General features: G+C 38.4%; 1 protein-coding gene and 1 long non-coding RNA gene across 6 annotated transcripts; both read right to left on the reverse strand.

Annotated features, from left to right (window-relative positions):
* Nucleotides 1-297: 297 nt before the first annotated feature.
* On the reverse strand, nucleotides 298-2,018 carry LOC121109991. The gene is made up of 3 exons (XR_005857484.1): nucleotides 1,322-2,018; nucleotides 947-1,211; nucleotides 298-784 (listed from the first exon to the last, which is right to left on the reverse strand). It is a non-coding gene; the product is annotated as an uncharacterized LOC121109991 (long non-coding RNA).
* Nucleotides 2,019-3,965: 1,947 nt separating this feature from the next.
* On the reverse strand, nucleotides 3,966-27,982 carry SNX16 (sorting nexin 16). 5 transcript variants are annotated; one of them, XM_046919935.1, is made up of 11 exons: nucleotides 27,922-27,957; nucleotides 27,424-27,631; nucleotides 27,050-27,127; nucleotides 24,960-25,094; nucleotides 22,901-23,366; nucleotides 18,373-18,459; nucleotides 13,666-13,814; nucleotides 11,512-11,581; nucleotides 8,059-8,195; nucleotides 5,812-5,928; nucleotides 3,968-5,520 (listed from the first exon to the last, which is right to left on the reverse strand). In XM_046919935.1, the coding sequence occupies exons 5-11, from the start codon at nucleotides 23,270-23,272 to the stop codon at nucleotides 5,409-5,411; spliced, it is 1,044 nt and encodes a 347-aa protein (XP_046775891.1). In that variant the 5' UTR covers nucleotides 23,273-23,366; nucleotides 24,960-25,094; nucleotides 27,050-27,127; nucleotides 27,424-27,631; nucleotides 27,922-27,957; the 3' UTR covers nucleotides 3,968-5,408. The 5 variants fall into 5 exon arrangements, with proteins under 5 accessions (NP_001383533.1, NP_001186417.2, NP_001383532.1 ...); XM_015282795.4 differs by lacking the exon at nucleotides 27,050-27,127; NM_001396604.1 differs by lacking the exons at nucleotides 27,050-27,127; nucleotides 27,424-27,631 and having other exon boundaries at nucleotides 3,966-5,520; nucleotides 27,922-27,982.

A 27,982-nucleotide genomic window follows, 5' to 3' on the forward strand; every position in this document is an offset into this window, starting at 1 on the left:
GAGAGTTTTCTCATCTGCTCATTCCTATGGAAGTTGTTATCCCTTTGCTCAACTCAAAGAATTGCATGATGTTACTAGGCTTGCATTATCCTGTAAGCTATGCTTTAAATTTTCTACCTTAACACTTTACATTAACACACAAAAGATAAACTCAAGACAAGACTTTACCTGACCATACAGAGTAACTGTAGTAATGGGGCAGATTTATTACTCTGCTTATCCCTACAACAGAATGGATGCCCCATCCCTGGAGGCATTCAAGGCCAGGCTGGATGTGGCTCTGGGCAGCCTGGTCTAGTGGTTGGCCACCCTACATATAGCAGGGACGTTGAAACGAGATGATTATTGGGGTCCTTTTCAACCCAGGCCACGTTATGATTCAGAACTGTACATGCTATAGAATGAGAGGGAAAGAGGGAACCCTTTGCACTGTGAGCTATGCTCCCTATTTGCTGGTTATTAAGAACAAGGAAAGTCACAAGAAATTTGAGGTGAGGCTCAGTGGGAGGTTTGCCACATATCACAACTGCTTCCTAAACTGCATTTTGTTTTTCACTTATTTTCAAGCACGCAAAGCAGTGATGCGATCTTGAAAGGTCAGTGCACAGCCATCTCCCATCAGGCACTTGCCAGATGAGCAATACCTGACGAACCCGCTTTAATTGCGATTGAGCAACTAGCAGCATGTCATGGCCATCCTCAGCACTCCCACTGAACAACTGCAGCAGCTGTGATGATGAACAGCACTGATCCGTGGGGGTCAGAGAGCACGTTTTTGTCTCCACTGCATTAATGCAAATGTATTTTCAGTTTCAGGTGAAGCTGGTAGAAAATAATATCATAAAATCTAGAACAAGCTAACTTGTCAGAAGGGATATTTAGATCCATTTGAAAACCAGTGAGGATAACCCAAGACACAGTTCCTGTACGCAGACAGGAGACTCACCGGATCAGAGAAGCATCCAATTTTAGCCTCCTGACAAGCCTGTGGGATCAGCAGTAACATTAGGACAAGACCAAGTGGCTTCCCGTGCAATTAAGGTGAATCACATAATCGCTTTCTTCCTCATTTTCAAAGCAGAGGTAATGCAATACCTCTCTCTCAGATACAAAGTGGGGACAAATTCCTTTTTTGGAGAGCACTTTGATGACTCTTGAGTCACAGGAGCGCTCAGCACAACACAGCAAGCACTTCAGATCCCCACGGAGCTCTTAAAATGTATAAAAGAGGTAAAGGTTTCCATGAGAACTGTGCTGAACACCACAAAACAGATGAAAATACTGCTGCCAAAGGCTTAACAAAGTGTTGTCCAGAACTTACCAACTTTCCTTAATATAGATGAGACTCAGCCAATGTTGGGAGCTGACCTGTGCAATCTGGTCTAGAGAGCCTGCTTAGGTAGGAGGGTTGGACTCGATGATTCCTAGAGGCCCCTTCCAGCCTCTACAGTTCCGTGATTCTGTGACCCCAGAATCCCATTTATTAGGTCAGTGCTCTCATCAGATGAGGCACAGTACCCACAGACAGGTGAAACCCATGTTGATCACCTCTGCGCTGCAAGGGTGAATCTCTTGTCTGATGCTGGAAGAGAACCACAGGGATCATTGAGTTACAGGCTCTCAAAGTTCAAACCAAGGAATAAGGCTGCGAGGGCATAGGTCAGCTACCCCGGCACCCCTTAAGGCACATTCTATGTTTTACAGGGAAAACACATATCTAGATGTGAATGCTGGGTCTGCCTAGAAATCTGAATGCACTCAATGTGGCAAAGATTCAGCCGAAATGCAGAAAAGAATGCTAGGAGGAAAGATACCCCAAACCTGGTATTCTGTGAAGGGAGCGTCTCTTACAGCATTCCTCCTTTCCTTGGTGGTTCATGGCTGTGGACTGCTTATTTCTATTGTGACAGTCATAAGACAACAACAAAAGCCACCACTAAACCACAAAGATCAAAAATCACACACCACAAAACCCACAACTAAAATGGCAGCAACTTCAGAGCTGAAGTCTTCAGAATTCCTCCCCGTTGATTTTTTTTTGCTGAACACGGGAAAACAAAAACCTGTAAGACTTCTATAGAAATTCCCTTTGTTATCAGGTCTGTTACTAGAAGTGCAGGTATCTGGCAGAGTAATCACTACCGCTTCATAGCTACATTCCTCTCAACAAAGGAACAGAAGATACGGATAGAAAAATCAAAGTGTGGTTTAATGAATACGTGCATTTGGGGCACGCATATCTACCGAACAGTAGCTGTCCACATCCCTTTCCTCTGCAACTATGAAACCCCAAAGCAACAAAGAGATGCTTAAGACAGGAAGACAAGGAAAGCGGCGTACTGAAAAACAGGCTGTGTAGGCTGCTCCCTCCCACAGCTGTCCGGTGCAGCTTTACGAGTTAGTGATGTGCTTCCTTCCTTCAGCTGGTTCAATGGGACTATTATTACCAGTCGCTGATAGGAGCAGTAGGAAAGGTATGAAGTGGGAGTTTTACAGGGACTCATTCTTGATTCAACAGTCAGCATGTGAACTAACTTAGGAAGACAGAAATCAAAAGCAGGAGTAGCATGAGAAGCGTGCCTCAGAGGGACAAACATCCTGCAGGATTATTATATTTAGGTAGCAATATAATAAAATGAAGCCCAATAAGATTCAACTGGGTACAATGTAGTAAGTGCACAACAAACAAACTACAAAGACAACCATACATTACTGGCTGAACTCTCAAGACAATTACTTTCAGAATAATTTAACTATGGCAGATAAAAATAAAGCTTAACAAAATCATTCTTCACCTGAGATTAGAAGCAGCTTGATTTTTTAACTAGACAAAAACATCTGCTCATGTGACAGTATAAGTTTTGGGGCAGCAAAATAGCTTGTAAGCTTCAAACAGGGAGCAACAAAATTCAGTGCTTTGCCCCATCATGACTAAACTTTGAGATGTTCACACTGTTTTATTCAGTGACGAGCTGTGCAGATCTACTTGCAGTACTTCAGAGCTTCCCAGTGCACGTGATTCAAGAGTCGTCAGGACTTCTGAAATATTTATTTCAAAAGACATATAAGAATATAAATATAAGAAGCTAACACTGAACATACACAGTTCAATCATCCTCTCAAACAGGCAAGTGACATCTGACAAAAGACACCACGTATTTCCAATAAGGTGACATAACTTCATTGTTCAATGAGTGTCTCCCAGGATTTAGGTACACTGTTAAAAAGATCAGCTCCTTTCGTATTTTAATCTTTGAAAGGAGTGTCCTAAGTCATGCAGGTCTCACCTGGAGTACTGCATCCAGATGCGGAGTCCTCCATACAGGACAGACATGGACCTGCTGGGGAGCATCCAGAAGAGGGCCACAAAAATGATCCACAGAACAGAACACCTCTCCTATGAGGATAGGCTGAGAGCTGGGGCTGTTCAGCATGGAGAAGGCTCCGAGGTGACCTGAGAGTGGCATTTCAATATCAAAAGGGGAGCTACAGGAAAGAATGGAACAGACTCTTCAGCAGATAGAACAAAGGGGAATGGCTTCAAGCTCAAAGAGGAAAGATTTAGGTTGGATATAAGGAAAAAATCTTCTACAGTGTGGGTGGTGAGGCACTGGAACAGGTTGCCCAGAGATGTGGTTGATGCCCCATCCCTGGAGACTTTCAAGGTGAGGCTGGATAAGGCCCAAGGCAACCTGATCTAGCTATTGATGTCACTGTTCATTGCGGGGGATTTGGACTAGATGACCTTTAAAGGTCCCTTCCAACTCTACAGATTCTAAGATTCTATGATTCTGTAAGTTTTCTGGTGTGTTGTTACAACATTCTCATTTATTTTTATGCAAACAGGGATCAGACCAAAAGCTGAAAACCTGTAGGAAGTTATTCATCTCTTTCTAGTAGCATTTTCATCCTTTTGCCAGGCAAGGCACTGAACACTTTTTCTATAATGGAAAACAGAAGACAGGTGTTTTGACCATAGTTTTATTCCACCAGGAAGGTTTATACAGTTCTGCTTAAAGGTCATTGTATGCACAGCCTGAAGTACAAAGCTCCCTTTGAAAACTCCAGCACAAAGACACTGCATGTTAACGACATTAAACAACGATGTGGGTGGTATAGGGGGAAAAAAAAATTAAAACAAAACAGCATTCTTCCTATTGGAAAAGCAGAATAAAACAAGGCACTTTCAGTAAATAAGTGAAGAACAGAAACAAGCTGTATCAAATATTCCACAAAGCTGACCCAGAGCACTGTAACAAAATTCTGCAGTAATGAACAAGTAAAATACAAAAAGGCACTACATAATCCTCTCCCTGTGACTCCTTTCTCAACCAATTAGCCAACTGAACTTGGCACAATGGAGTCTTAGTTATAAAGTGCATCTCCTGTCTCAATGTTTTGAAAAATAGGCTATAGAACATACGTAGCAATATTCCCACATGTACAATACATTGAAACAAAAATACATTGCAACTAGATTCAATCTAGTTATGAACCGTGCAGAAAAAGATATGGCTTCTTTACAGTCTTTCAGTTATCTCCATATAATCTGAAATATTTTTAAGCAAACATGAACGCATTAGCAAGATGATAAGAGGTAGTGTTCCAAGTAAAAGGCAAACTTGCTGATTTTATTGTTACATGGGTAATGTAGCAAAGGTATCCCAGGTTTTAAAAGCAGCATTATCCAACTAAAAGTATTATAGTATGCCATCTTGGGATGAAAATACACAGTGTTTTGGGGGTCTCATCTTAGTTCCTTCAGCAAAAATGACCATTTCTTTAACATACTTAAAAAAATGTTACATTACAATGTTGTTTCATAAGTATTTTTCTCTTGGTACTGTACATTTTCCTATTGCATTGCATTAAAATTTCCAGACATATATTCTCCAACTTCAGAATTTAAAAACAACATATGCTACACTCTTATTAAACATAAGATGAGTCCTTTTTTACCTCATCATTCATCAATTTATGGCTATAAGAATATGAAAACAAATACGAAACTGAACGACATATCTAATGTGTCACGTCAGTGGCACCATACCGATGCAACACAGTAAACTGTGTCACATTTAACAAGTTAAATGTGTTTGGTGATTTAAAGTTATTGTCACTCTGCTAGGAAAGTCAGCCAAAGTATGGATGTGTCCTATCTAAATTTTAGCTGATCTTAGCCCTTATTAGACTTTAAATATATTAAATATATAAAGGCTAAATAAAAACTGAAATGAAAGCAGCACTGGGTATATTTCTTATGTTAACAATTTGTAAGGATTTATGTAAACATTCGATATGTGCATTCTTGCTCTTGGCTCTAAATTCCTTACAGCTTCTGTATGCCCCTACCCACAGAATATGTCCCAAACAGGAAATTTTCCCAGATAACAGCAGCTGCTACTGATCTATTCTTCTTCATCAGCAGTATATGCTACTTCAGCAACTTCAATTTCTGGTACAGAATTTTCAGGCAAAGAGCCGCTCCAGCACGCCGTGTGATGGTTCTCTTTATCTGAGCTGCAACAACAGATCAATAAGCTTTGTCAAATGGAAACTAATATGATTCTCTGTAGTCACGTTATGCCCACAAACCACCAAACATTTACAAAGCTTGTCTAACTTATCACTTACTCAACATCTAAAATGAGCTGTCCTGAGGGCCTTTGTGAAACATGGGAGAGCTACAGAGAGGTACAATAAAGCAGCGAATTCCTCAGCTGCGCAGAATTTATGTGAGACCAAACATTTGAAAACATCAAGAAAATAAAAGATTTTAAAATATATTTTAAGTAAAATAATAGTATTTACCAGCTGTCCTCACCCAGGGTACCCTGGTCTGCTTCTACTGCAGAAGACTCCACCTCACCACTGCACTCACTTTCTTCTCCTGACATCTGACGAACCATTTTTCCTGAAGATAAATCCCTACAAGTAAGAATGAAGTATCATCAACCTGTTTATAATAAATATTGATCAGGGAAAAGCAGTTTGTTTCACTTTAAACTTACCAGTTCCTGGGAACGTAACAACCTCACTCGTAACCTGCTCCATATTTCTTTATTACTACAAAGACTCAAGGCTTGTACTGGATAGCTCTTCAAACAGGTTAAACTAAGTTCAATCCTCTTGTTGTATTACAATTTAGTAGCTGTATAAAATAATTCAAGTCCTGGAGAAGTGATCGTGACTTTAGATATGAAGTTAGAAGCAGATGATCTAGGCCACATACATTGATCCTTCTTCCACTGAGGTAAGATGCAAGTTGCTAGATGCAAGTTAATCAGAGCAATACGTTCTCCACTAAAGAGACAGGTAGTAATTTTTTTCCTTACAGCAAGGCAAGATGGTGGTCCAATTAGCCTGGCTGAAAAATCAAACTACGGTCATGTGGAATTACCTAAAGAAACTACATTTGTTTCCAAAGTGTTTCTGTATGTGGAAAACATATAAATTTAGGGTTGAAATCTGTCACTTGAATCAGAAAGGCTTGTGAATGATTTTGAGTTGAAGAGAATTCTCCCATATTCATCTCGTTTTAAAGTTCCTTTAATTACTACTATTTCTATAGTTTTAACATCAGTTTTAAGTAGTACTTCAGTATTACTCATCGAATCTAATGAATTATTGGCCTACTTTCAGCCAAATCCAGAATGGTAAGTAAAGGTCTACAAGTCTAATATTTTATCCAATTGTTCACCTCCTACTTCACAAGCATTCTAAGTATCCGGCTTTGAGAGTGTAAGGATAGAAAATGCCTTTGTTGGAAAATGCCAATAATTGTTGTTGGTCTATTAGGTCAAGACTGCACTTCATCAAGGCAAAAGTAACATCATACATCATTCCCATCAGACAAACAGTATTTCCTAGATAAAGTCACCACATTACTTGGTAACTTCACAACCAAAAAAATCACAGGAGTTATTTTCAATTAAGATTTCAGCTACTACTTGGCTGACTTTCAAAAGCCTTACAGCATCTTGAAAACAGACAGGGTATATCTGTGCTAAAAATGAAATAATAATAATAATAAAAAAATCTATCTTTAGGGCAAGCACTGAAGAATTGTTACTCATGCCTTCTGATTTTATTTTTAGCCATATGGAATTTCTTACCATGCTGTTTCAGCCAAATACAAGCTGTTTAATTTTCATTAGTTACTTCAGCATATATAGCAATAGTAGGTCGTAATTTTCTTGAAAAACAGGAAGGACATCTTTCAAACATAGTTAATTGCCTTCAGGAGTAGCATTACAAACTGAATATAGTATTTGGGTCAGAATTCTCAACAAACCACAGCAATTCCACTTAAATAGTTTTCCAAATCTAGTCCACAAAATATACATTCAAAAAATGTAGTTTGTTATTCAGCTTGGATATACTAGAATCAGCAAACCAAGCAGTATTAAAGTAACTTCTTAAGGGTCTGTGGGGATGTATTCTTTCCTAAGGAAGATCCACAAAGACAGACTCAGTAAGCCTAGCAGGACAATGAATATTAACTCCTCCATGCCTGTTGCAAAATTTAGCAGATGAGTACCATAAAGGCTTAACTCTGAAACTCAACCATATTTTTTTCTTTAGATTTAAAGGGACAATTTTCAGTGGCATTTAAAAGCTACCTGCAGCAACATGCCAGGCAGTTCAGAACAAAGTTATAAATTAATATAGACACGATCGCTTGATTGTGATGCTCTGTTAAAGCTTTGAGGACAGGAGGAATTTTATAACTCAAAGCAATTCTTCCACTGCTCTCCTCTCTGCTACAGCATTTCACGTACCCAGCATTTTAAAGGCAGAGGAGAACCTTTACAAGATTTCAAGGATTAAGAAACATAAACCCAGCGACTTTAAAGGGACAATATGGGTCAATGCTTTCTCAGTTATTTGTATGAAATAACAGCTTTTAGCCAGAGAAAGATTACTGAAAATACTGCCTTATGTGCAGTTGTGGGAAAATTGTTTTCAGGAAGACATTGAAAGCCAGTTCTTCTAAACTGTCTAGCAAGAATGCTTTCATGTGAAGAAACACCTAATAATCCTGTAATTTCTACGTACCTAATTCTTCTTTCAATAGCATCTATATGAAGTTGTTTTTCACTTAGTAATTTCTTCAGTGATTCCACCTCCCTTTGTTTTTCAAGCAGTTCTTTTTGGAGACGGTAATTTGTTTCCTCCAGAGTTTCACAGAAAGCCTAAGAGAGATTTCAGAACATCAATTTAACTTCAGTGGAATGCCTTTATTGATTCTTCTTTTAGAAATCTCAAACTGTAACAGAATTGTATCTGCTTTTCTTTGTATTGATTACCATAAAGAGCTACATATAAAAAAATAATTAGTTTTGGGTTTAATATTAAACATGCCACTTGGCTTTGAACAATGAATTTACTGTACCAAACCGCAACATACACGCTTCACTGTATCCTCTGTGACATAAAATAAAAGCTTTTAGAAAGAGGTTACTCTCTTCTGACATGTAGTTCCTAGGACTGAACCTGCATGCCTACATGAAACATGAGGTGAAATCCCTGATTCCCTTTGCCTTTCATATAACCTTTGCTTTCACAGGACTTTGAAGTCAGCTGCCTTGATCTAAATATCAAAGATAGCAGGAACATTCACAAGAAGTGCATGTTCTTCCATATCCAGGATAGACACAGAAAGTTATAGTTAGATACCAAATAGCTGTTACAAGTACAGTAATTGTGAAAATCCTAAGACCAATAGAAACACTTTTGAAGAAGTCTAAGGAAATGCCAAGAGCAGTAACTACTCACTGACGGTACATATGGTGTTACTGCTTAGTGCTGAGGAGAATATGTGTACATGGTACACCCTGATGAATTTGACAGTGAGCAATCCCAAGACTTAACATGAAGAGCTAGCATCTACTGCAGTAATCACTGAATGCAGGAAGTGACCCAAGTGCTGGCACAGAGCCTGTTGGTCAATTACTGGTAAAAGCAAGCCTACCAACAGTAATGTGCAATTCTCTTTTAATAATTTACACATTCTTGCTAAATAAGAAAACCCATTTAGGAGGCTATCTTGGATTACAGTATATGCAACTAACCACTAAGTCATGGAATTCATTGAATATAAACATCTTATGAGAGCTCAGTTAAGAACGCAGCTAAGATACTGCATTGCTAAAATTTTAAAACAGGCTACAAACATTAAAGAATAGAATCCTCTTAATTATCCAAAACCATAATAATTACACAATTCAAACAAGTGCATTGTTATTCAATCTCATACAGTAACATTTCTAATGATTTTTTACAATGAGTTTTGTTTTATTGCTAGCAAATTTTCTTGGATGACAGATGTTTAAGACCAATCATCAGTTGAGTCACAGCTTTGTTCACATCTGCTAGAGCTGAAAACTCATTACTCACCATTCACCCTTCATGCAGCACTTTACCTAAACCCTGGCAACCATTTCAGTTGAGCAGTACTTCTTTTTCATCAAGCCAATTGAATAAATCCTAGTGTATTTTGTAAAACCACTGAGGTTGCAGTCTGATTGAAAGCTGGACACTATTTCCTCAATAATTCTGTTATATTACTTCTACCATTATGTGGAAGCAAGTTTCCTTATTCACAGAAAAACTCAAAACATTCCACAGATTTGCGAAAACTTTCATCATTCCATAAGAATGAAAAAGCTCAACTTTTAAAAGCTCATTTCTAGCTGCAATATATGTATCAGTTCTTTGAAGAAAGTAAGTCACTGTTCACAACTGAATAAAGTGAACATCAACGTATTTCAAAGGATACCATATGAGCAGAAAGGTGAACTAAAACTGAGTCAAACCTACAGGGGAACCGTGTGAGGTATCTTGTTCTGTCAAGAGCTGGACGCCTGGAGTCTGGTACAGATTTAATACCCAGGTGGTTATTCTCTGTAACCTCTCAAAAGACAACAGGGCTAAGCCAGCTGAAAGACAGATTTCTTTCTTCACTAGACCATAAAACAAATACAGCTGGGAAAGGACTTGTGGAAACTACTTCCAAGGGTATGAGAAAAAAAAATTGCTTTAGTGAATATTTTGCCTAAAATTTTGTGATTAAAGCATATAGTACAGTTGATTATTGGGTAGCCATTTGAATTGTGGTACTATACCCCTGAAAAGACCTAATCAGGTTCTAATGGGACAGGTGCCCTGCTTGGACTACATGATCTCAAGAAGTTCCTTCCAACTCCAGCCATCCTGTAGTAAGATGTGCTAACCCCATAGAGACCAGGATTTTATGACAGATATATCTGATAAATTTACTAAAATGTTTCAGAAACAAAAATATAGCAGCACACCTATTCTAATAGTTTGCCAAAATTTCTATGGTAGAAGAATATCCCTGACACTTAATCACCGTATCACAGAATTGCAGGGGTTGGAAGGGACCTCAAGAGACTGAGTTCAACCCCCCTGCAACAGCAGGTACCTACAATAGGTTGCACAAATAGGTGTCCAGGTGGGTCTTGAATACCTCCATAGAAGAACACTCCATAACCTCTCTGGAGAACCTGTTCCAGTGCCCCATCACCCTTACTGTAAAGAAGTTCTTCTGCATGCTTGTATGGAACTTCCAAAGTTCAAGTTTTAGGTCACTGCTCCTTGTCCTATTGTTACACACCACTGAGAAGAATCTGGCCTCATCCATTTGCCTCCCATCTCCCTACAGATATTTATAAACATTTATCAGATCCTCTGAAAAGAGCGGTGCTGGAATGGGCTGCCCAGGGAGGTAGTGGAGTCACTGTCCCTGGAGGTGTTCAAGAAATGTTTAAATGTTGCACTAAGGGATTTAGTGGGCAACATTGGTGGCAGGTAGATGGTTGGATTAGATAATTCTGGAGATTTTTTCCAACCTTAATGATTCTATGATTGTATATTTTTACCTTATAAAGTAAGAAAACCAAAAATATAAGTTCTAGACATGCTTGATATAGCTAAACATGCAGGTGAAATATACATGGAACCCAAACAGACCGCAGCACACAGCGTTAGCTGTACACTGTTCTCACAAGCATACTGAAAAGCTGTGATCTTAACAAACCACTTGACGCTCTCAGTTATCTGCAAGAACGCTACTTTTAGCAGTCACAATTACACTCTTTTTACTTTTCATAGTAAGAATATTTTACGGCAAAGCTTGAAGGGTACGCTGTATGCATTGTGAGAACGTGTTGAGTAAGCCTTCAAGAAACGTCTCCCTATATTCAGAAATAGACTACCATCAGTAGTGGCCTTTAAAAAAAAAAGCATCAGCTGCTTATAAATGCAAAAAGGAAGAGATTGTATCTTTGTGCAGGGATTAAGTACAGTCATCAGACTATTAGTGTATACCAATTATTAACAGACTCCAGAGTTTTAGAAATACAAGCATTGGCAAATTTTTGAGAAATGGAAGTGAAAATGTTTCATTTGAAGCATCCCAGCAGATTTTACAATATTTTATGAATTACCGCTTACTGTCTTTTTAAAATAATATAATATAGTACTTACCCTGCTCTCTTCTAGACTGTCAAAAGGACCTGGAGGGTCATCCAGACAAAGAAATTCTCTCACTGCAATGCTTAACCAAATAAAATAGAGTGCATTACTTAAGGTACAAAAATATACTTAAAGATATAAGGGTAGTATTTCTTTAAGGATGCAAACATGCATCCTTACATGACTCTCAAGTAGCTGTTCATTAACATTACTTTGAATGTCTCACTTGTATGCGTTACTGAGGAAAACTATCTAAAACAAAACTGAAGTTGCACAAGTACACAGGTTTTCAAACAAAAGGTAGTATTCCATTTAAAACGCCTTTTTTTTTCCCTTCAAATCTTCACAATATATCCTTATGATATTATATCCTGATTAACAACCAAGCTATTTATTAGCAATTCTGTGCCTGCGCTCACTACTGACAAATCCTTAAATAATCTCCTATTGCAATGAAGGCAAAAAATAAAGTCAGAAGATCCAAACTAATGTCCTTTCTGTTCTTTCCATCTAAGACTTCCTGCCTCCATACTCGCTTTCACCTCATCAGCCTTTTATTAAGCCTGAAAAATTCCTCCTACGATAATGATCCATTCCTTTCTCCACTTAATTTATGTGATAGATGTTGTAAAACTTTCCTTTTGTGGAGCCCTCTCCACTATATTATATAAACCCACGATGTGTATGGCTGAAATTTGTACTAGATACCTTTCTCTTCCACATAAATAACACAAGTACTTGACTACTTAAACTAATATTATCACTTCAACTAGCTCAAGAAATGATGGTAACAAGTCATCAAATTTGTTAAATGTTTAGAATAATAACTACAAACCAAATGAAGTTCTTCAGCCATATAAAGTACTTTCACAAGGAAGAGACTTTTTTTTTCCCCCTGTCCAAATAGTTTAATCTGCCTGGCTCAAGTGACTCTTTTCCAGCATGATGCTCAAATCCATTTTTAATGGTTGAATTGTTCCTTTCATAAAGATGAAAGTTGTGCTGAATGAACCCACATATGGCTAATGCAGAGGAATTCATTGTATGGAAACACTTCTGCTCATTATTTCTCTCAAGTATCTTCACCCTTGATCACATAATTCAGTTCAAACCCTTCAGAATATTTCATTTTTACTTTTCACTAGTAATCGCATTTTGAAGTGTAATAGTAAAATAAAAGAACGTGCAGTAATGCTTGTGCATGAGAAAGGAAGTATCCAGAAGAATAAATCTGCAAAAACATTTAATTTACAATCTACTTAGAAAAAGGCCATATCCATTTTTTGTTCTCCCTACTGCTGCTGGCAGAACACTGTCTTTTTATATTGCTTTGAAAATATCTGGAAAGCTGTAGATTCGCCATTTAATATAAGAAAGTCAAGAAACTTAAAGCCAGAGGTGAACACAACTTAAGATCACTGAATACGTTTTGCTTCTTTTAATAAAATATCAATCTGATGGAATACTCATTTACAGCTTAGCTATACTCCAACAGCGTGCTTTGACCTCACTTTCCCCTCTATGTGTTTCTTCCTTTCACTTATCAAAAAGAAAATGCTGCCCTTAGAATGACAGTTCAAAGAAATTTTCTACATCGTGTAATAGTTATTTTTTTTTCTTCCTAAGGTACTTGGCCAGCTGATGTCCTTCTCAACAGAGGCAGCAAAGCACCAGCACACACCAGTGTGAAAAAGGACAGGAAAGGCAGTGCTGCACAAGAGACCCATGACAAGACTGAACTCTACAATTGAGTTCCATTTCAAGCCTCCTTACAGAGTTAAGGCAGAGAGGAACTATATCATTTGTAAAGCCTGACGATACTTTTGTTTAGCAGGTTAAGCTTCCTTCTTCCACTTTGTGGTTTATATGGTATTTTTTTTCAACATATTAAAATCTGTAGGTGGATTTCAATTTGGTCTTTTACTGAATCTTCAATTCTAATTACTGCATCTAGTTATTAGTTAATCATGTGCAATTCCCCTCTTCTGCTTGTGATTAAAATGTGATTAATAGGGCACCAAATAATTCACATAATGACCAAATACACATACACAAAAAAACGTTAACAAAATTCTTTACTTTGTTGCTCAAAGACATACTGTTAGAATCCACAAGAAATTTGAATGCAAAAAACCCCAAACCCACAGGCAAATTCTAATCACATACCAGTTTGCAATATCTTTGTGAGCTACAAGGTTCTGGAGGAATGCTTGTAGTCCCAGCTGTCTATCTTCCAAGAAATCAGGATTATAATTATCCTTGAACCACCGCTTTGGTGGAAGGGCCAACCGAAAGCCTGGAAACATATCCTTTAGCTGAAATAGAAGTCAAAGACAAATGAAGAAAACCAAGAAAAAAGTCTTGATCAAATATCAAATCTGATGACGGCATTGACTTTGCTCAGAATCACAGGTTCTTTCTGTCTTCTGAAAAGTTCAAACACTAGGTACATTTTATAACAATAAGTAAACTGAAATTATATGCAGTGTAAGTTGAGGATACATTTCTATCACATGCTGCATTGCCTTCGGCAATCAGATGATCTCTTAAGTTTACCACATAAGAATAGGATTAAAAAACATTGCTTTGTTATTTGATGCATTTGAAATGGTGAATGTGTGAGAAATGTACAAGAAAGAAGTAATAGATGAGTAAGCATTTCAGTGGTGCTTCTAAACTACACAGGGATGGTAAGTACTATGTAAAGAAAATATAGAAAGCTCACTACTGACCTATGACTCCAACTCATCCCTTTTGAAGGCTAAAAGAATGAATGATGATGCACACACAGGATACTTCTAGTAAAAAATATTGAAGTTTAATATACGTGGATGTGGTTCAAATCTTAATACTGCCATCCAAAATTTCTGACTTGGTTAAATATTGATGACATATATTCAATGTCAGAAAGACAAAGAATATTTATATGAATTGAAAAATGAAACGAATGAATGCTGAAAGTTATATAATGACTGACCTGCCCAAGTGCACTAATTTATCTATTTTTCTAATACACGTTAAGATCAGAAATATGAAAGCTTTAACCAAAAGCAATTTTAAGATGCCTTTCCTTAGAAGAGATGCTTGAGACACAAAAACACAAATAGGATTTATCATCAAGAGAAAAAGCAAACAGGTTTTTACAGAAACAACTTCCCTTCAATTGAAGGAAAGGATTTAATCTTTTTGTGAAAACAGGATCAAGCACATTTCTGCCAGAGATATACAGGTATATACATCAAATACATTCGTACAGATGTACTGGTGATAAGAATTCCAGAATTTGCCTTGAAAAGAGTTCAGCACTTCATATTTCAGTAGCTGCAAGATAATTCAGTGAGCCGCTAGATTCCTCCATGGAAACAATTTGTAACTTTCTGACAAGCTTTATATTTTTTAGTTAATTTTCAGGAACTCTTGGAAAAAGCTACAGGGTAGCTCAGTTAAAAAGAGATACTGTATTCCAGCTTCAACCTCCCTCTCTACTGTTTAAAAGAACAATCACATTTGTTTGTTACATTTGCACATGTAAGTACCATCTCATAGCACCAGAAGGATGTTTTTGGTTTGACTTGATCACAATTACTGCATTTTCAATTTGAAGCCCATGATAACTACTGGTTTCCTCTAGTTTCTCATTTATCAAATGGTTTGTCAAAGCCTTGCTCCTTATTTGTGCATTTAAATCTTGAAGCTTTCCTCTTCGCTTACTGAATTTCATCCATCAGACTTTATAGTTTTAAAGTTTATCTTCAGTCATCTAAAGTTCCTTTCTCTCTTACCAAGTTATCATTAGTACTGTACATACACGTATCTTTTAAGCTCTATAACCTCTCTTAAATAACAAAATACTGAACACAACTCAAAAACAATAACAAAAGGACTTCCTGTCTTATCCCAGTTGTAGATAAACTGGGGAAAATTCACTTCTGGGAGAATTTTTCAAGCAGATGGATTTCCGTTTAACGACTTCATTTGTCTGGTTATGTAGATCACATCATTTATTTCTAAGGAAAAAGTTATGTCTATGCACAGATTACTCCTTCTGTGAATGAACACAGTATTAGAAAGGTAGCAGCTGTCAGCAGACCAACTTTCAAAGGCATTGTCCTGAGGCATTCTTTCTTGAACACTACTTGGATGCATCAGAAAAACCCATGGGTCGGACAAGGTTTGCTGACTGTGATTGCTTGCTTGTATTTGGCGTTTTTCTAGATGTCTTTCCCCTGCATCATCATGTGATGTGCTCATGTATCACACGAGGCAGTATCTCAGGGAAAATTAGTTAACTTGGTCTATTCTTAGCTCAGCAGCTCTGCAGGCAGAGTAATAAATGATGCAATCTTTTCCCCACTAACTTTTGGCATAGAAGAGTACTTTCCCCATACTTTTCCAACCCACTAGGTGTTCTTAAGAGACAAAATATACCCATCTAGCCAAATTTTAGTATTCACTCCTAGTCTCTACAGTTCTTTCAGACTTATTTTTGTTTGTTTGCTTGTTTTGTTAATATTAAAGCAAGAGAGTATTTCTGTCTTTGCCTTATCATTTAGTATTTGCTTCTCATAGTTTGCTCTCAAGTCATGGAGAGTTCTCTCAAGAATACTCTCAAGTATTCTTCTGCCTCCTTCCCTTACTTTTAGCTAATGATTTACAGAAGTTTACCTCTCATTCATGGGATCCTGCAACAGTTCATTCTGCACCTCAGCAGTTTTAAAACTTATCTGTTTCATTCATAAAAGGACACTTCATGGTTTTGACCTTTCACTCTATTTTATTAGCTGCTGTGTACTAAAAGTATTTCAGGAACTAGCAGAAGATATGGCCAAAACACTTTCAAGGATACTACTTTACTTTCCTAAAGTACTAAAGGCAAAGAACGCCTTTACTAAGTTCACTAGCTGCTTCTTTTAGTCAGCTGAGTTGCATTCATTCAGCCTATAACTTTATCCATATGCGTCCCTATTCTTACCTTTTCTCTATTTCCAGCCACTGCTGAAATTCATCCCTCAGTTTAGTTTGGAGTTGTGAATAAGCATATGCCTGACACATACAAGACAAACTGCTCTCTTCTCTTTACCTTGTCTTCCTGAACAGTCATTTCCCTCAGCTAAGAGTTCAGATCACGATTCACAGTGATTAATTACTCAATTCAGCTGACATTTATTGCCATGCTTCTAATAGTCTCAGGAGACTAATAATTGGCTATCAATCTCAAAAAAGATGCTAGTGAAAAGGATTTATAAGATAATGTATTACTAATGTTAACCATTGATTTGTAGGAGAGAAGGTCTAGAAAATCCTGAAAGTATACATGAATGTCAATTCATTTCTATTTGCCTTTAGAGCACAATCAACAAGCAATTGCAAGTGTTCTATCATGTCTTCTGAACCAATGACACAATTTATCTTTGGTTCCTAAGAGACTGTACTTTTTATATCCTAGATCTAAAATGTACAGTAGTTCTGAAACTTGTAAAGAATTATAGAGTAGTAACAAAAGTTGTCTACTTGTATACTTAAGGTGCAGAAATTTCAGTCAGCAACACAGAGGAAAAAAAATCAGGAAGTTCCTTTTAAACAGAAATCGTCCTACCCAAAAATAAAAAGTGACTTCCAGCATAAAAGATTTGACTGCAAAGACTAAAGACTTCACTTGTAAAACCTAAATATCCTCCTAAAACGAGTATCTGGGGTGTTTTAATGTTTTTCATCTGATAGGCATGCTAAAAGACATGGCAGCTCTTGGCCTATACAGCTCACTCAAATACACACTGTGACGTGACTTGACTTCAGAACTGAAACCTCCAGAACACCACCACCACCTTAAAGGGATTCAGCCATTTGCCAATAAGCATTATTTAATTTATGACACAGAATTAATGAAAACACAGAAATTTCTTCAGAAAAAGTCTCTGAACTAATTTGTATTCAACAATGTGGTAGTTTCAGGTTCCACTCATGTTCTAAAAGTGGCTTCAAAGACGTACAAATAAGTAAAAACAAGAGTCCAGAGTGTAAATCCAAACCCACATTTCAAAACAATGTTCTTACATGATTAGGCATGCTGATACAAGTAAGAGAAATGGTAAACTATAAATTCATTAGTACAGGCCAAACAAAATAAAATTTACAAGAGTTAACATGAAAGAACATCATAGAAGGAAACGTGTTGAACCTGCAGTGAAATTTCATTCTTTGGAGTTGACAGTAAAATGAAGATGAGTGTAGTTAGTCATTTTTTGTTTTTATGCTCTATAGAAATAATGCTAACTGGAATTGCTAAACATTATTCACCAATTCAAAAACCTTATGCTTTTTAGACAAACATATTCTGGTTTTGAATACTGTAAAAATACTGTTAATGTCCCAGAACTTCTGTTTATCAAGAACCTGCCTTCAGCTTTAAAGATCTGATATAGTTGTTTTACAATTAACCTCTGATATGCTCTAAACAGAAGACTGATCAACATAATTAGGACTTCCAGTATTTACAAAGCTTCAGTTTTATCAGTCTGTGTAAAGTTTGTTGCACAAAAGAAGAACAAAGTATTTATTGGATTGTTACTGCAAAGGTATGTGAGCATCTAGTTCCATTTCCACACAGAGGACGCAACTACTGAGAGTTAAGCTCCTTCAGCAGATTGATTAGGAGTAAAACACGAAGTACTCTAACAGCCTAAGATGAAAAGATATCTTCTTTACACTCGATGTAGCTAATTAGTATGTGTAATACTTGCACGCTAGTTTTCCATTAAGACAGTATGTATTATGTGCACTGAAGAAGCAAAGAAAAAAGCGACACAAAGAAAATGAAATGAGGAGTAAGACTGAGGCAAGTTAGCTGAGAATTTACCAGTGTATACCTCTCACCTTGTCATTGAGCCTGGAGAAGTCGGTGTACCGTCTGAAAACCACCCAACTTTCCTCTGGACTTCTTTTTACCAATATTTTGTATACCTGGGTGGAAAAATGGGAGTATTAGACAAACATGCAGAACTTCATGACTTATAGGCTGGAAGGCTGAGATTATCCTCTATTCCTTAATGAAAAAGGTAGAACTACTGGATTAGCAAGAATAGTTCAGTATAAACAGCATACATTTCAGAACTTAAGAAATGAGTTTCTATAACTGTCAAATACTTCTAACCACCTTCTGTCTGTAAGAAAGGGTTTCTGAAACTGCATACACATTTCTACTCCAGGAAAAAACAAGCCTCGCCTATCAAAAGTCATCTGCTTTAACTATTGCTGGGTTATAGTTTTAGTTAGTAATATTGGAGGCCAATCTGCCTTTAAAATGACTGTAATGATCGGTTACTGGATGTTACATTATTTAAAGTGCCTCATGTGACTTGGTTCACAAGGAAATTAACATAGGAAAAATTAGGACACTGCTTTGGTCTTCTTATCATAAACATCAGCTTTTGTTTTTCCAGGAATAATACGACCACTTCCCCAGGTAACAGCATCACAATAACTATACTAGCACTGTAGAACTAAATAAATCAACCCCTAGTATCAGATTTAGCAAGACAGCAGCACAGTAGTACCATTCCATTTAAAAGCAAATGGATTAAGAAAATGGATTAAGAAATTAATCAAAGTGTAATCAGTTTTTAGAAGGGAGATAGATACTCAAAAAGTCAATCACCATAAAAAACTAATAAAACAGAACTTTAACTAGAAAAATATTAAGTAATGTCTAAGAAGAAAAAGTTCCCATGTCACCACCTTACTTTTTCCAACATAAAGACTTCAGTTATGGGTTAGCTTTCCCAAGTGTTCTCTAATTAAAAACGATGAAATACAAGTAAGAAGGAGATAATTTTGGAATTGTAATAATAGGTATTTCACTTCTTAAACATTTTCTACTCTGTTATGTAGTGAAGTATTTTATTTTTCTCCAAAGAAGGATGTCCTGGCTAATAGTGTCCTGGCTTGGAATGGGCTGCCAAGGCAGTGATTGAGTCCCCATCTCCAGAGGTATTTAAGAGTTGTGTGGATATGACACTAAGGGACATGATTTAGTGACAGGACTCAGTAGGTCATGTTGGTGGTTGGACTTAATGATCTTGAAGGTCTTTTCTAACCTACATAATTCTGTTTCTAGTTCTGTAGGTTCTTGTCATAAAAAGCTCTTTCCCTGGACAATCTTTTTTTTTTAATCGTTCTATAAATGTATTTTTCTTGTTGCAGTCCCAGCACGTAATAACCACAGAGCTTCCCAACTTCTGAACATCAGAAAGACTTTACTTCTTAAAAAATATTATATTCAACTGCATAGAGCTACACAAGCTACAGACAATCACAATAAAAAAAAAATGAAAGCAATTTCTGAGCAAGTACTTCTCTTATCTACTTTTAAACACTGAACTCTACTTTCAAGCAGAAGCACCTGTGGACATCTCTGCCTACAGCAGAAGCAGCATTTTGGTCATGACCAAAGTGCTGTTAGCTTGTAAATCCATTCTGCAAGACATGCTTGCAAAGGAAGTCTTAAAATGTAATTCCTTCTTGCTTTTTCTGTGCTTACCCAAATGTTTCAGCTTTCCTTTCACAGCAAGAATATGAACAAACTTTTATTACATAGGAGTTTGATGAAGCATAACCACTATATAGAATTGTGAAGACTTACTGCTACTACACAGCAAAGCACCAGAACAAGCAGCTTTGCTACAGCTTTTCTGATTTATAGAATGTTCAACTAAAAGTTCTGCAAGTATATTGCTTATAAACACATGCAATGAAAGGAATACACAAAACAAATAGTCTGGCCCTGACTTTGAGTGGCTTCTAAGTAAATAATAGATAACTGAAAAAACTCCAAAGTCAGCTCGTGATTACTGGTAAAAAAAATAGTTGACAAAAATTTTTGCCAAAGTCAAAAAAAAACCCCATTTCTTTGAAGACTCATGATTAATAAACCAACAGAACAGCACTACAAAACCAACCGTCCTTTCATATGGAGTTGTTGAGAAAAACTACAAATGATTTCAAAAGTCAAGTTCTTTCTACCTTAATTCCATACCCCACAAATATAAAATATTCAGTGAAAATATGCCAGTATTTAGCAATAACTCTTTAGCTGATTCAGCACCTCCAATCATTTTTAGCTGACTTAAAAATAAAAAAAGAAGGGGGTAACTGAACATCTCAGGACTGCCAGCACATGTGAGACCAACTGCTCACAAGCGGTGATGTCCTTCAGTCCCCCAACAAACAACAATGAAAAACCATAAAAAACCCAACCAACCAAAAAAGCCATGATAACAACAACAAAAACTGTAACAAAGCAATCTCCTCTCAGTTGTGGTTTTGATTTAATTTCCTCCACTGTCTTCCATCTCATTGATTTTTGCATTACAGAAGCAACCAAAATTTCTAGCGCTAATTACTTACTGGCTTTAATACACAATAGGAAGCTTATTTTCAACATACAACTGAAAACAAAGTTAATTACACGCTTTCAGAAATAACAACACAGCAACACAAGAGAACTATGGAAGAGCAAAAACACATCCAAGGAATTTAACCATGAAGAATGTTTCACTTGTTCTGTAGCTTGGGATTCTAAAAACAATAACAACTTTGACTACTTAATTTAGGTGCACCTGATCCTGTGTGAACACTGGACTCTGCCTCAGCATATTTTTAGGTCTAACAGTCAGTTTAACAATACTGATGTTCTTTTAGTTTTGAAGGCACTGTTTAAAAGGAATCTTTTAATCTATATATAGCAAAAATTTGGCTCCTCTCCTATGCTACCACGCATGTAGATGTTAGAAGCTGAAAAACTTACGGCAAGTCAAGCTATCATCCTCAAAAAATTATAAAAGCCATGCTATTTAAATATTTGCCAAAATAACTTGATGATTTTACTAGTATTTGAGGTATCAAAGTTATAAGCTTCCACACATTTCTAATGGATCTGCTGTTTTCCTTTTTTACTTCCTTGTGACAAATATTGCTCTCTTGAAGCAACACAATAAGTAATTAGTAACAAATAACTTCCAACAGTTCCCCAAGATTTGTCTAATTATCTCAAAGAGGTCAACCACATCCACAAAAATAAATGCCTGAATGTATTTATGGTTTGTCCAAAAAACTGAATTGATAGCTACTGTACATTTTGAGAAAAATCAGTCCATCCCAGTCAAGCTGGTGTTCTGTCATCAGACATTCCATGGGGTATCTCTGAAAACATCACTCTGATGTTTTCAGGACAGAAGATATCTCCACTAATTAGAAACTAACAACCTAGCAAAACAAGAAGCTGTAAACTACGCATTTGTGCTTTAATGCAAATAAAACCATGAAATGAAATTATTCATTTCAAATGCAAGGCTAAATTTTGAGATATTTAACTATCCAGAACTTCCACAAGTTCACAAGAAATTACAACTTTGCAAGGATTTCTGACTTTTTCAGCAGATATTCTTGATACCTGAAGTAGAATGAATTGCTTCTATTCCATGTACAGAGTTAAAGAAAATCATATAATTGCAGGAATTGGAAGAGAGCTCAAGATATCACTGAGTCCAACCCCCAGCTAAAGCAGGTACCTTACAGTAGGTTGCACAAATAGGCAACCAGATAGGTCTCAAATATTTCCACAGAAGGAGACTCCACAACCTCTCAGGGCAACCTGTTCCAGTGCTGCTACCCTTACTGTAAAGAAGTTCTTCCACGTTTGTATGGAACTTCCTATGTTCAAGTTTTAGGCCACTGCTATCCACCACTGAGAAGAGCCTGGGCCTCACCTATCTGCTTCCCACCTTCCTATAGTTATTTATAAACATTTATCAGATCCTCTCTCAATTGTCTTTTCCCCAGGCTGAACACACCCACGTTACTCAGCCCTTCCTCACATAAGAGATGCTTCAGACCCTTTATCATCTTTGTGGCCCTTCGCAGTACTCCTCTAGGAGGTCATCTTTTTTGAACTGGGGAGCCTTGTACTGGACTCAGAAGTCTAAATGTGGCCTCACCAGAGCAGAGTAGAGGGGGAGGATCACCTCCCTTGACCTGCTGGCCATGGTCTTTTTTTATGCACTGCAGGATACCACTGGCCTTCCTCGCCACCAGGGAACACTGTGGACTCATGACCAACCTGATGTCCACCAGGACATCAAGGTAGTTCTCCTCAGAGTTCATCTCTGGCAGTTCACCCCCTAACCTATACTGATGTGTGTGGTTACTGAAGACTGTTTCTGACTCTCAGTTTTCCCACCTGTATAATGAGAGTGATATTTTCCTGTCAGGCTGAGGGACTTTGAAACACAACTAGTATTTGGTACAGTGATCCAACATCCCTGCAAGATTAACTAGTGAAAGAGAATGCAAACTACAGTCAATATCTTATCATTACAGAACAAACTATAAGATTCCAAAAACTTACAGTGAATTTTGCCCTTTCCTCCATCACCTCATAACCCAGTATAGTAGGTGTGGATGGCCGATCTTCCCAGCTCCTGGAATCTGTATTCTGCTCTATTTCTTCTATGGGCTGAGTACAGTACTCTATTGATGTATCCAGACCTGTAAATTTAGTCCTAACAAGTGGACTGCTACAAGCAGATGACGTAGAACCAGTCTGGTCAGGCATGCTCATCTTTTTAAAACTACCAACTGTAGAATCCTCCGGCTGTCCTTTTGAGGAGCTGGAACTTGTTGAGATGCTTCCAAAAGAAGAACGTCTTTGGTTTCTGTTTGTAAAGCTGGATGATGAATTTCCAACAGGAATAGGAACAGGAACATATGGTGTTGCCATCCTTCATGGAAAAAAAAAAACGTGTTTCCAGTCCAAGTGTTTAAGGTTCATTCAGTGTATAGTCCATGATGTCTCTTCTTTTCAGGAACAGTATCTGTAGCGAAGGACAGAAAATATCATTTTAGCTTATTTTTTTAAGTGAAAGCAACAGTAAGATACTGCTTTGGAAACATCTGCATCAGTACTGGGATGGAGAAGCACTGATGGTTAAATGTTTTCACATGGAACTTGGCTTTATATAAAATATTGCTTTATGTCTACTGCTTGAGGGACTGATATTCAGGAGTTTTCTGCCTTCCACAACCACTGAAATAAAATAGCAGAAAGTGAAAGTACAACTGTGAAAGAGAAATCTTTACGATGTCAGTGAGATTTTGTTTTTTGAGAAGGTCAGCAACTTTTAGTACAAACAGAATTGTTTCTGTATGATGCCCACGAACCACAAAAGCATGTAATATTCATCACATGAATCAGATTAAAACATACTAAACAACTTCAGTGAAAAAAAACATATTTGCACATCATATGGACACTCATTGACATATCATGTATTTGTTTTTAAAGCAACTGTTGCATGTAATCACACAGACATTTTTAACAAATAACAAGGTACATTTTCTGTAGCTTTAATTACATTAGTTAAGTTTTACAAGCATGTACCTCAAAAATAGTGTTGTAATATTAGTTTTCTATTTCAGGAGACTAAAATGGAAGAAACAAGTTCAAGCAAAGAAGATGAATCAAAGATTATATATTGGTCCACAAGAAAACCATTTTAAAATAGAATTAATATTTAGTGTACATTTATGTACATTTCTATATAAACTTATTTTGGCAGTCTCAAACTGCCAAAAGAAACATCATCTCATACTAAAAGAAGTGTCCTTGCAAGATGCAAATGAGATGCTATCTCTTTGGATTAACAGTTGAGTCACCACCCACTTCACCCAGGAGTACACCAATCACAAAGCTGCAGGCTGCTGTGAAATGGGAAGCTGTCAGCCTGATTCACGTCATAGAGACAATCAGTTATCTACTGAAGCAAAAACCAAATGGGTTTTTTAATTGCTAGGGTGGTGTGATGTTTTCAGTCTTGTTTTTCATAAGTATTAGAGAACATAAGAAATAAATGAATACAAATAGAATCAGTATCAACAATGCAGACTGAAAAAAAAAATGCTCTGTGAAAACTTCACCCACTCTGTTATGTCTGAAAGCTGAGGGAACATGACCAAAAGGAGCAGTTTCAAACTGGGAGCAACACACAAAAGTCTTCCTGCCCCACCATGGGATGCAGCTGGACACTGAGCAGCAACTGACGAAGCAGAAATGTCAGCATCATAAAACTCTGCTGATTTACTTTGCTGGCCAGGTATTTCATTTGAACAATCCAGCAGCTTCTATTACAGCACAGCCTTGTGCTTCGTTGTGTGACTTCACTCCTCATATCAGATAGCTGATGAAGCAAGTCACACCTGTCTTGGAGACAAGATGTTCTCCTGCAGCTAAACTAGGATACAAATCTGTCCTGCACAGGTGTATCTCAGTAAGCAAATCTGATTTCTGCCTCAATGTAACTCTGCAATGATTTCTAAGAGAGGGATAAACGTCAAAATACAAAGTCTTCTCAGGTAGATGACATTCTCTGGAGTTATTAGTACATCTAAAATATTGAACAAAGTAATACCTGGGTGCAGTAGGTGTTACCAGCATGAGGAATTGAAAGCATCCCCTATCCAGTTATGTTTCTAGGAGTTGTGGGATTAAATCCCACGGAGAGAAGAAGCCAGGTGAGTTGAAGGTTTGCAACAAATCAAAAGATCTGTAAATGATACAAAAGTAATACGGTTTCCTGCTGCATAACTTTGTGAAATCAAAACTAGAAGAAAAACAAGTCCACACTTCAGGGAACCTACGAAATTCAATTGGAATTTTGTCTGCACTTTTCAGCATTTTGTCTTTTTTAAAAGAAATTTTCCCAAGTTGCAATGCTTGTGAACAGCGCCTTTTCCAGAATAACTGCCTTCTTTAAAGCAGAATGCCAGCCAAGAGTTTGTTATATCTGGAACTTACTACTACCCTTCGATACACACTTGTTACTGAGAGGCTTAACATGAATGGAGCTGTAGTGCAAAGCACCTGGTGTAAAGAATCCAACATCCATACTACATATGCTTCAGCAACTTTTATTTCAGACTAGCTATAATCTGGTAGCACTGACTGAACACTTATTATAGCAGCTAGAGTCTGCACCCAGGATGTATTTTTTCTTTAAGTTTCTCATGTACACTTAAAGACCAAACTGTAAGTCAATGCACATTAAACGGCGTTGATCACAGTATTTGCTTCTAAAAGACATTCAAGCTAACATAGTAAAGTTAACACAGCAAACACACCCACTAGTAAAGTTAACACAGCAAACACACCCACAGATAAATAAAATAAGCGATACTAGCAGTGTCTCACTCATATTCCTAGATCTCTGAAGAACAAAACAGTATTCTTCCAATCATAGAACGGCCTGGGTTGAAAAGGACCACAGTGATCATCTAGTTTCAACCCCCCTGCTATGTGCAAGGTTGCCAACCACCAGACCAGGCTGCCCAGAGCCACATCCAGCCTGGCCTTGAATGCCTCCAGGGATGGGGCATCCACAACCTCCTTGGGTAACCTGTTCCAGGGTGTCACCACCCTCTGTGTGAAAAACTTCTTCTTAATATCCAAGCTAAACCTCCCCTGTCCCAGTTTAAAAAGTCAAGTGAGTTAAGGGCATGCCGTGCCATTCAAAGTGATGTATTTTTTCAAGAAAACAGGAAAAGAAACATACTGAGATATTACATCAGAACTTACCATACTGATAAATACATTGGTATATGCAAATTCATCTTAAACTGTAGAGTTATCTGTTTCCAGGCATATAAAATATTTATTTGCTAGGAGTTTCACCAGGATTTAAAATCACATTAATTTGCTCTTCATAAAGGCTAAATCTTTGAGAGAAAAAGTACAGTGCTGAAATGAGGGTCACAGCCTTAGGACTTCAGTCTTTCTGTGTGTCCAGAAGTTCATCGTCAATTTGCGTAATAAAAGGAACAGAAAGCAATCTCATAAAATACTTTTGCACAAACCAGAGTGCTCCTTCCTCACATTGGTGAGGCAAGGAGGGAAGATTTAGGTGCAGACTGCTATGTTCAAGCTTCATAGCAGCCTGGTCTCATGTCACTGCATTAAACCAGTAGGGACATTGCACCACATCAACTTCCAGAACAAACAGATCAGTGGTGACACCTGAAACCAACCACGGCAATTCTTTCTTGTATAAGTAATTACTTTACTTTTGAATAATAAGTTTGCTCCCTGCTCAGAACCCACACTCGGTTCCCACAGTTTGATTCCCAACTGTAAGTTTAAGAAGGAAACAAATAAACAAAGACAACCTTTGCTGGACTGAATTGCTAAACATGAAACAGGATAACACAGTCCTAGGAATCACAGTGTCACATGCTGCAAGACAGCACGACACCAACTTACTGCCTATTAGCAACAGGCACCTCCCTTCTTGCAGGCAAAGGAAATGGGCTGTAATAAAGCCACTTTGCAAGGGGTCTGCGCCCAATTTGAAGCAACTGCAATTCCAAACCCTTTTAAGCTAATGGTTTTTAGGCTCAGGGAGAAACATGTAAGCCATTCGATTCAAGGATAACAGATTATAAACAGAATGATCCTTATTTAACACTTGTAATTGGATTTTGAAGACTTTCAGCTAAGCAATACTACCTGTGAGCTGGCTGCATTCAGAACACCTCTGCTCGGGCAACGGAGTCAGCGTGACCTCCGCTGCTTCGGATGTAAACGCTATAATGGAACACTTGCATAAGAACCAGCGGAAACTCTGAAGAAACAACACTGGATGAGGTTTTCATAATTGTTTCTACAACAACAGCGTTTTTGTGCCCGCTTTTATTCAGCTGCCTGCATGTCACTTGTTGACAAGCCGAAAGCCCCACGTGCAGCACCTGCCGTACACACGCGGTTATCACAGACGCAGAGTTCCCCACCACAGCTGAGGAGACCCCTCGCTGCACTCCAGCCAACCGCGGGCAGCCCTCGTCCTCCAACAGCCCAGCACACGAAGAGTTCGCGCTGCCTACCTTCGAGACGTAAGGGCACGGGAACGGATCAGAGCACCCACGACAGAGCGACAACACAGTACGAACGCAGCTCCGCTCGCGCGTTCCTCAGGCGGTGATTCCGGTCGCGCCCCGCGCCGAGGGCAGCGCTCGGTAAAACGGCCGCGGCTCGTGGGCGGCCCGCCCCGGAGCTCCGCCGGGCGGCTTTACGTAACTTGGGGACTCGCTGCTGAGGGAAGCGGCCCCAGGCCACGCGTTAACCCTTCAAAAAGCGGGGCCCGGCCGGCGCCGCGGTCCGGCAAACCCACAGCGCTGCGGGAGCGCCGTGCGGCCACCGCCTACACCCGCGCGGCGCCGCAACCGCGCGCGGCGCCCCCCACCGGCAGGGCGCACGCAGCCGCCTCAGCTCAGGTGCGAGGGGGCGGCCGTGCCCAGCGCGGCTCCGCGGGACGGCCGAGGGGCTCGGTCGCCCGCGGCCGCCCTAAACCCCCGCTGCCGACCGCTCCCAACCCCGCTCACCTGCTCGCCGCCGCGCTCGCTTCCCTCCCCGGCCTCACAGCTGGGACTGCCCCTCCCCCTC

The sequence above is a fragment of the Gallus gallus genome, chromosome 2, assembly GCF_016699485.2.
Source record: "Gallus gallus isolate bGalGal1 chromosome 2, bGalGal1.mat.broiler.GRCg7b, whole genome shotgun sequence".
Lineage (NCBI taxonomy): Eukaryota > Metazoa > Chordata > Aves > Galliformes > Phasianidae > Gallus > Gallus gallus.

Bases quoted from the DNA above. Each gene is read 5' to 3' on its own strand.
- SNX16 (NM_001396603.1), bottom strand. From the start codon at position 23,272: ATGGCAACACCATATGTTCCTGTTCCTATTCCTGTTGGAAATTCATCA. The intron at 18,460-22,900 runs GTAAGTTTTTGG...TTTTCCACCCAG, and splicing joins AGGAAAGGGCAAAATTCACT to GTATACAAAATATTGGTAAA. The intron at 5,929-8,058 runs GTACGTAGAAAT...TCTTACTTGTAG, and splicing joins GCTATTGAAAGAAGAATTAG to GGATTTATCTTCAGGAAAAA.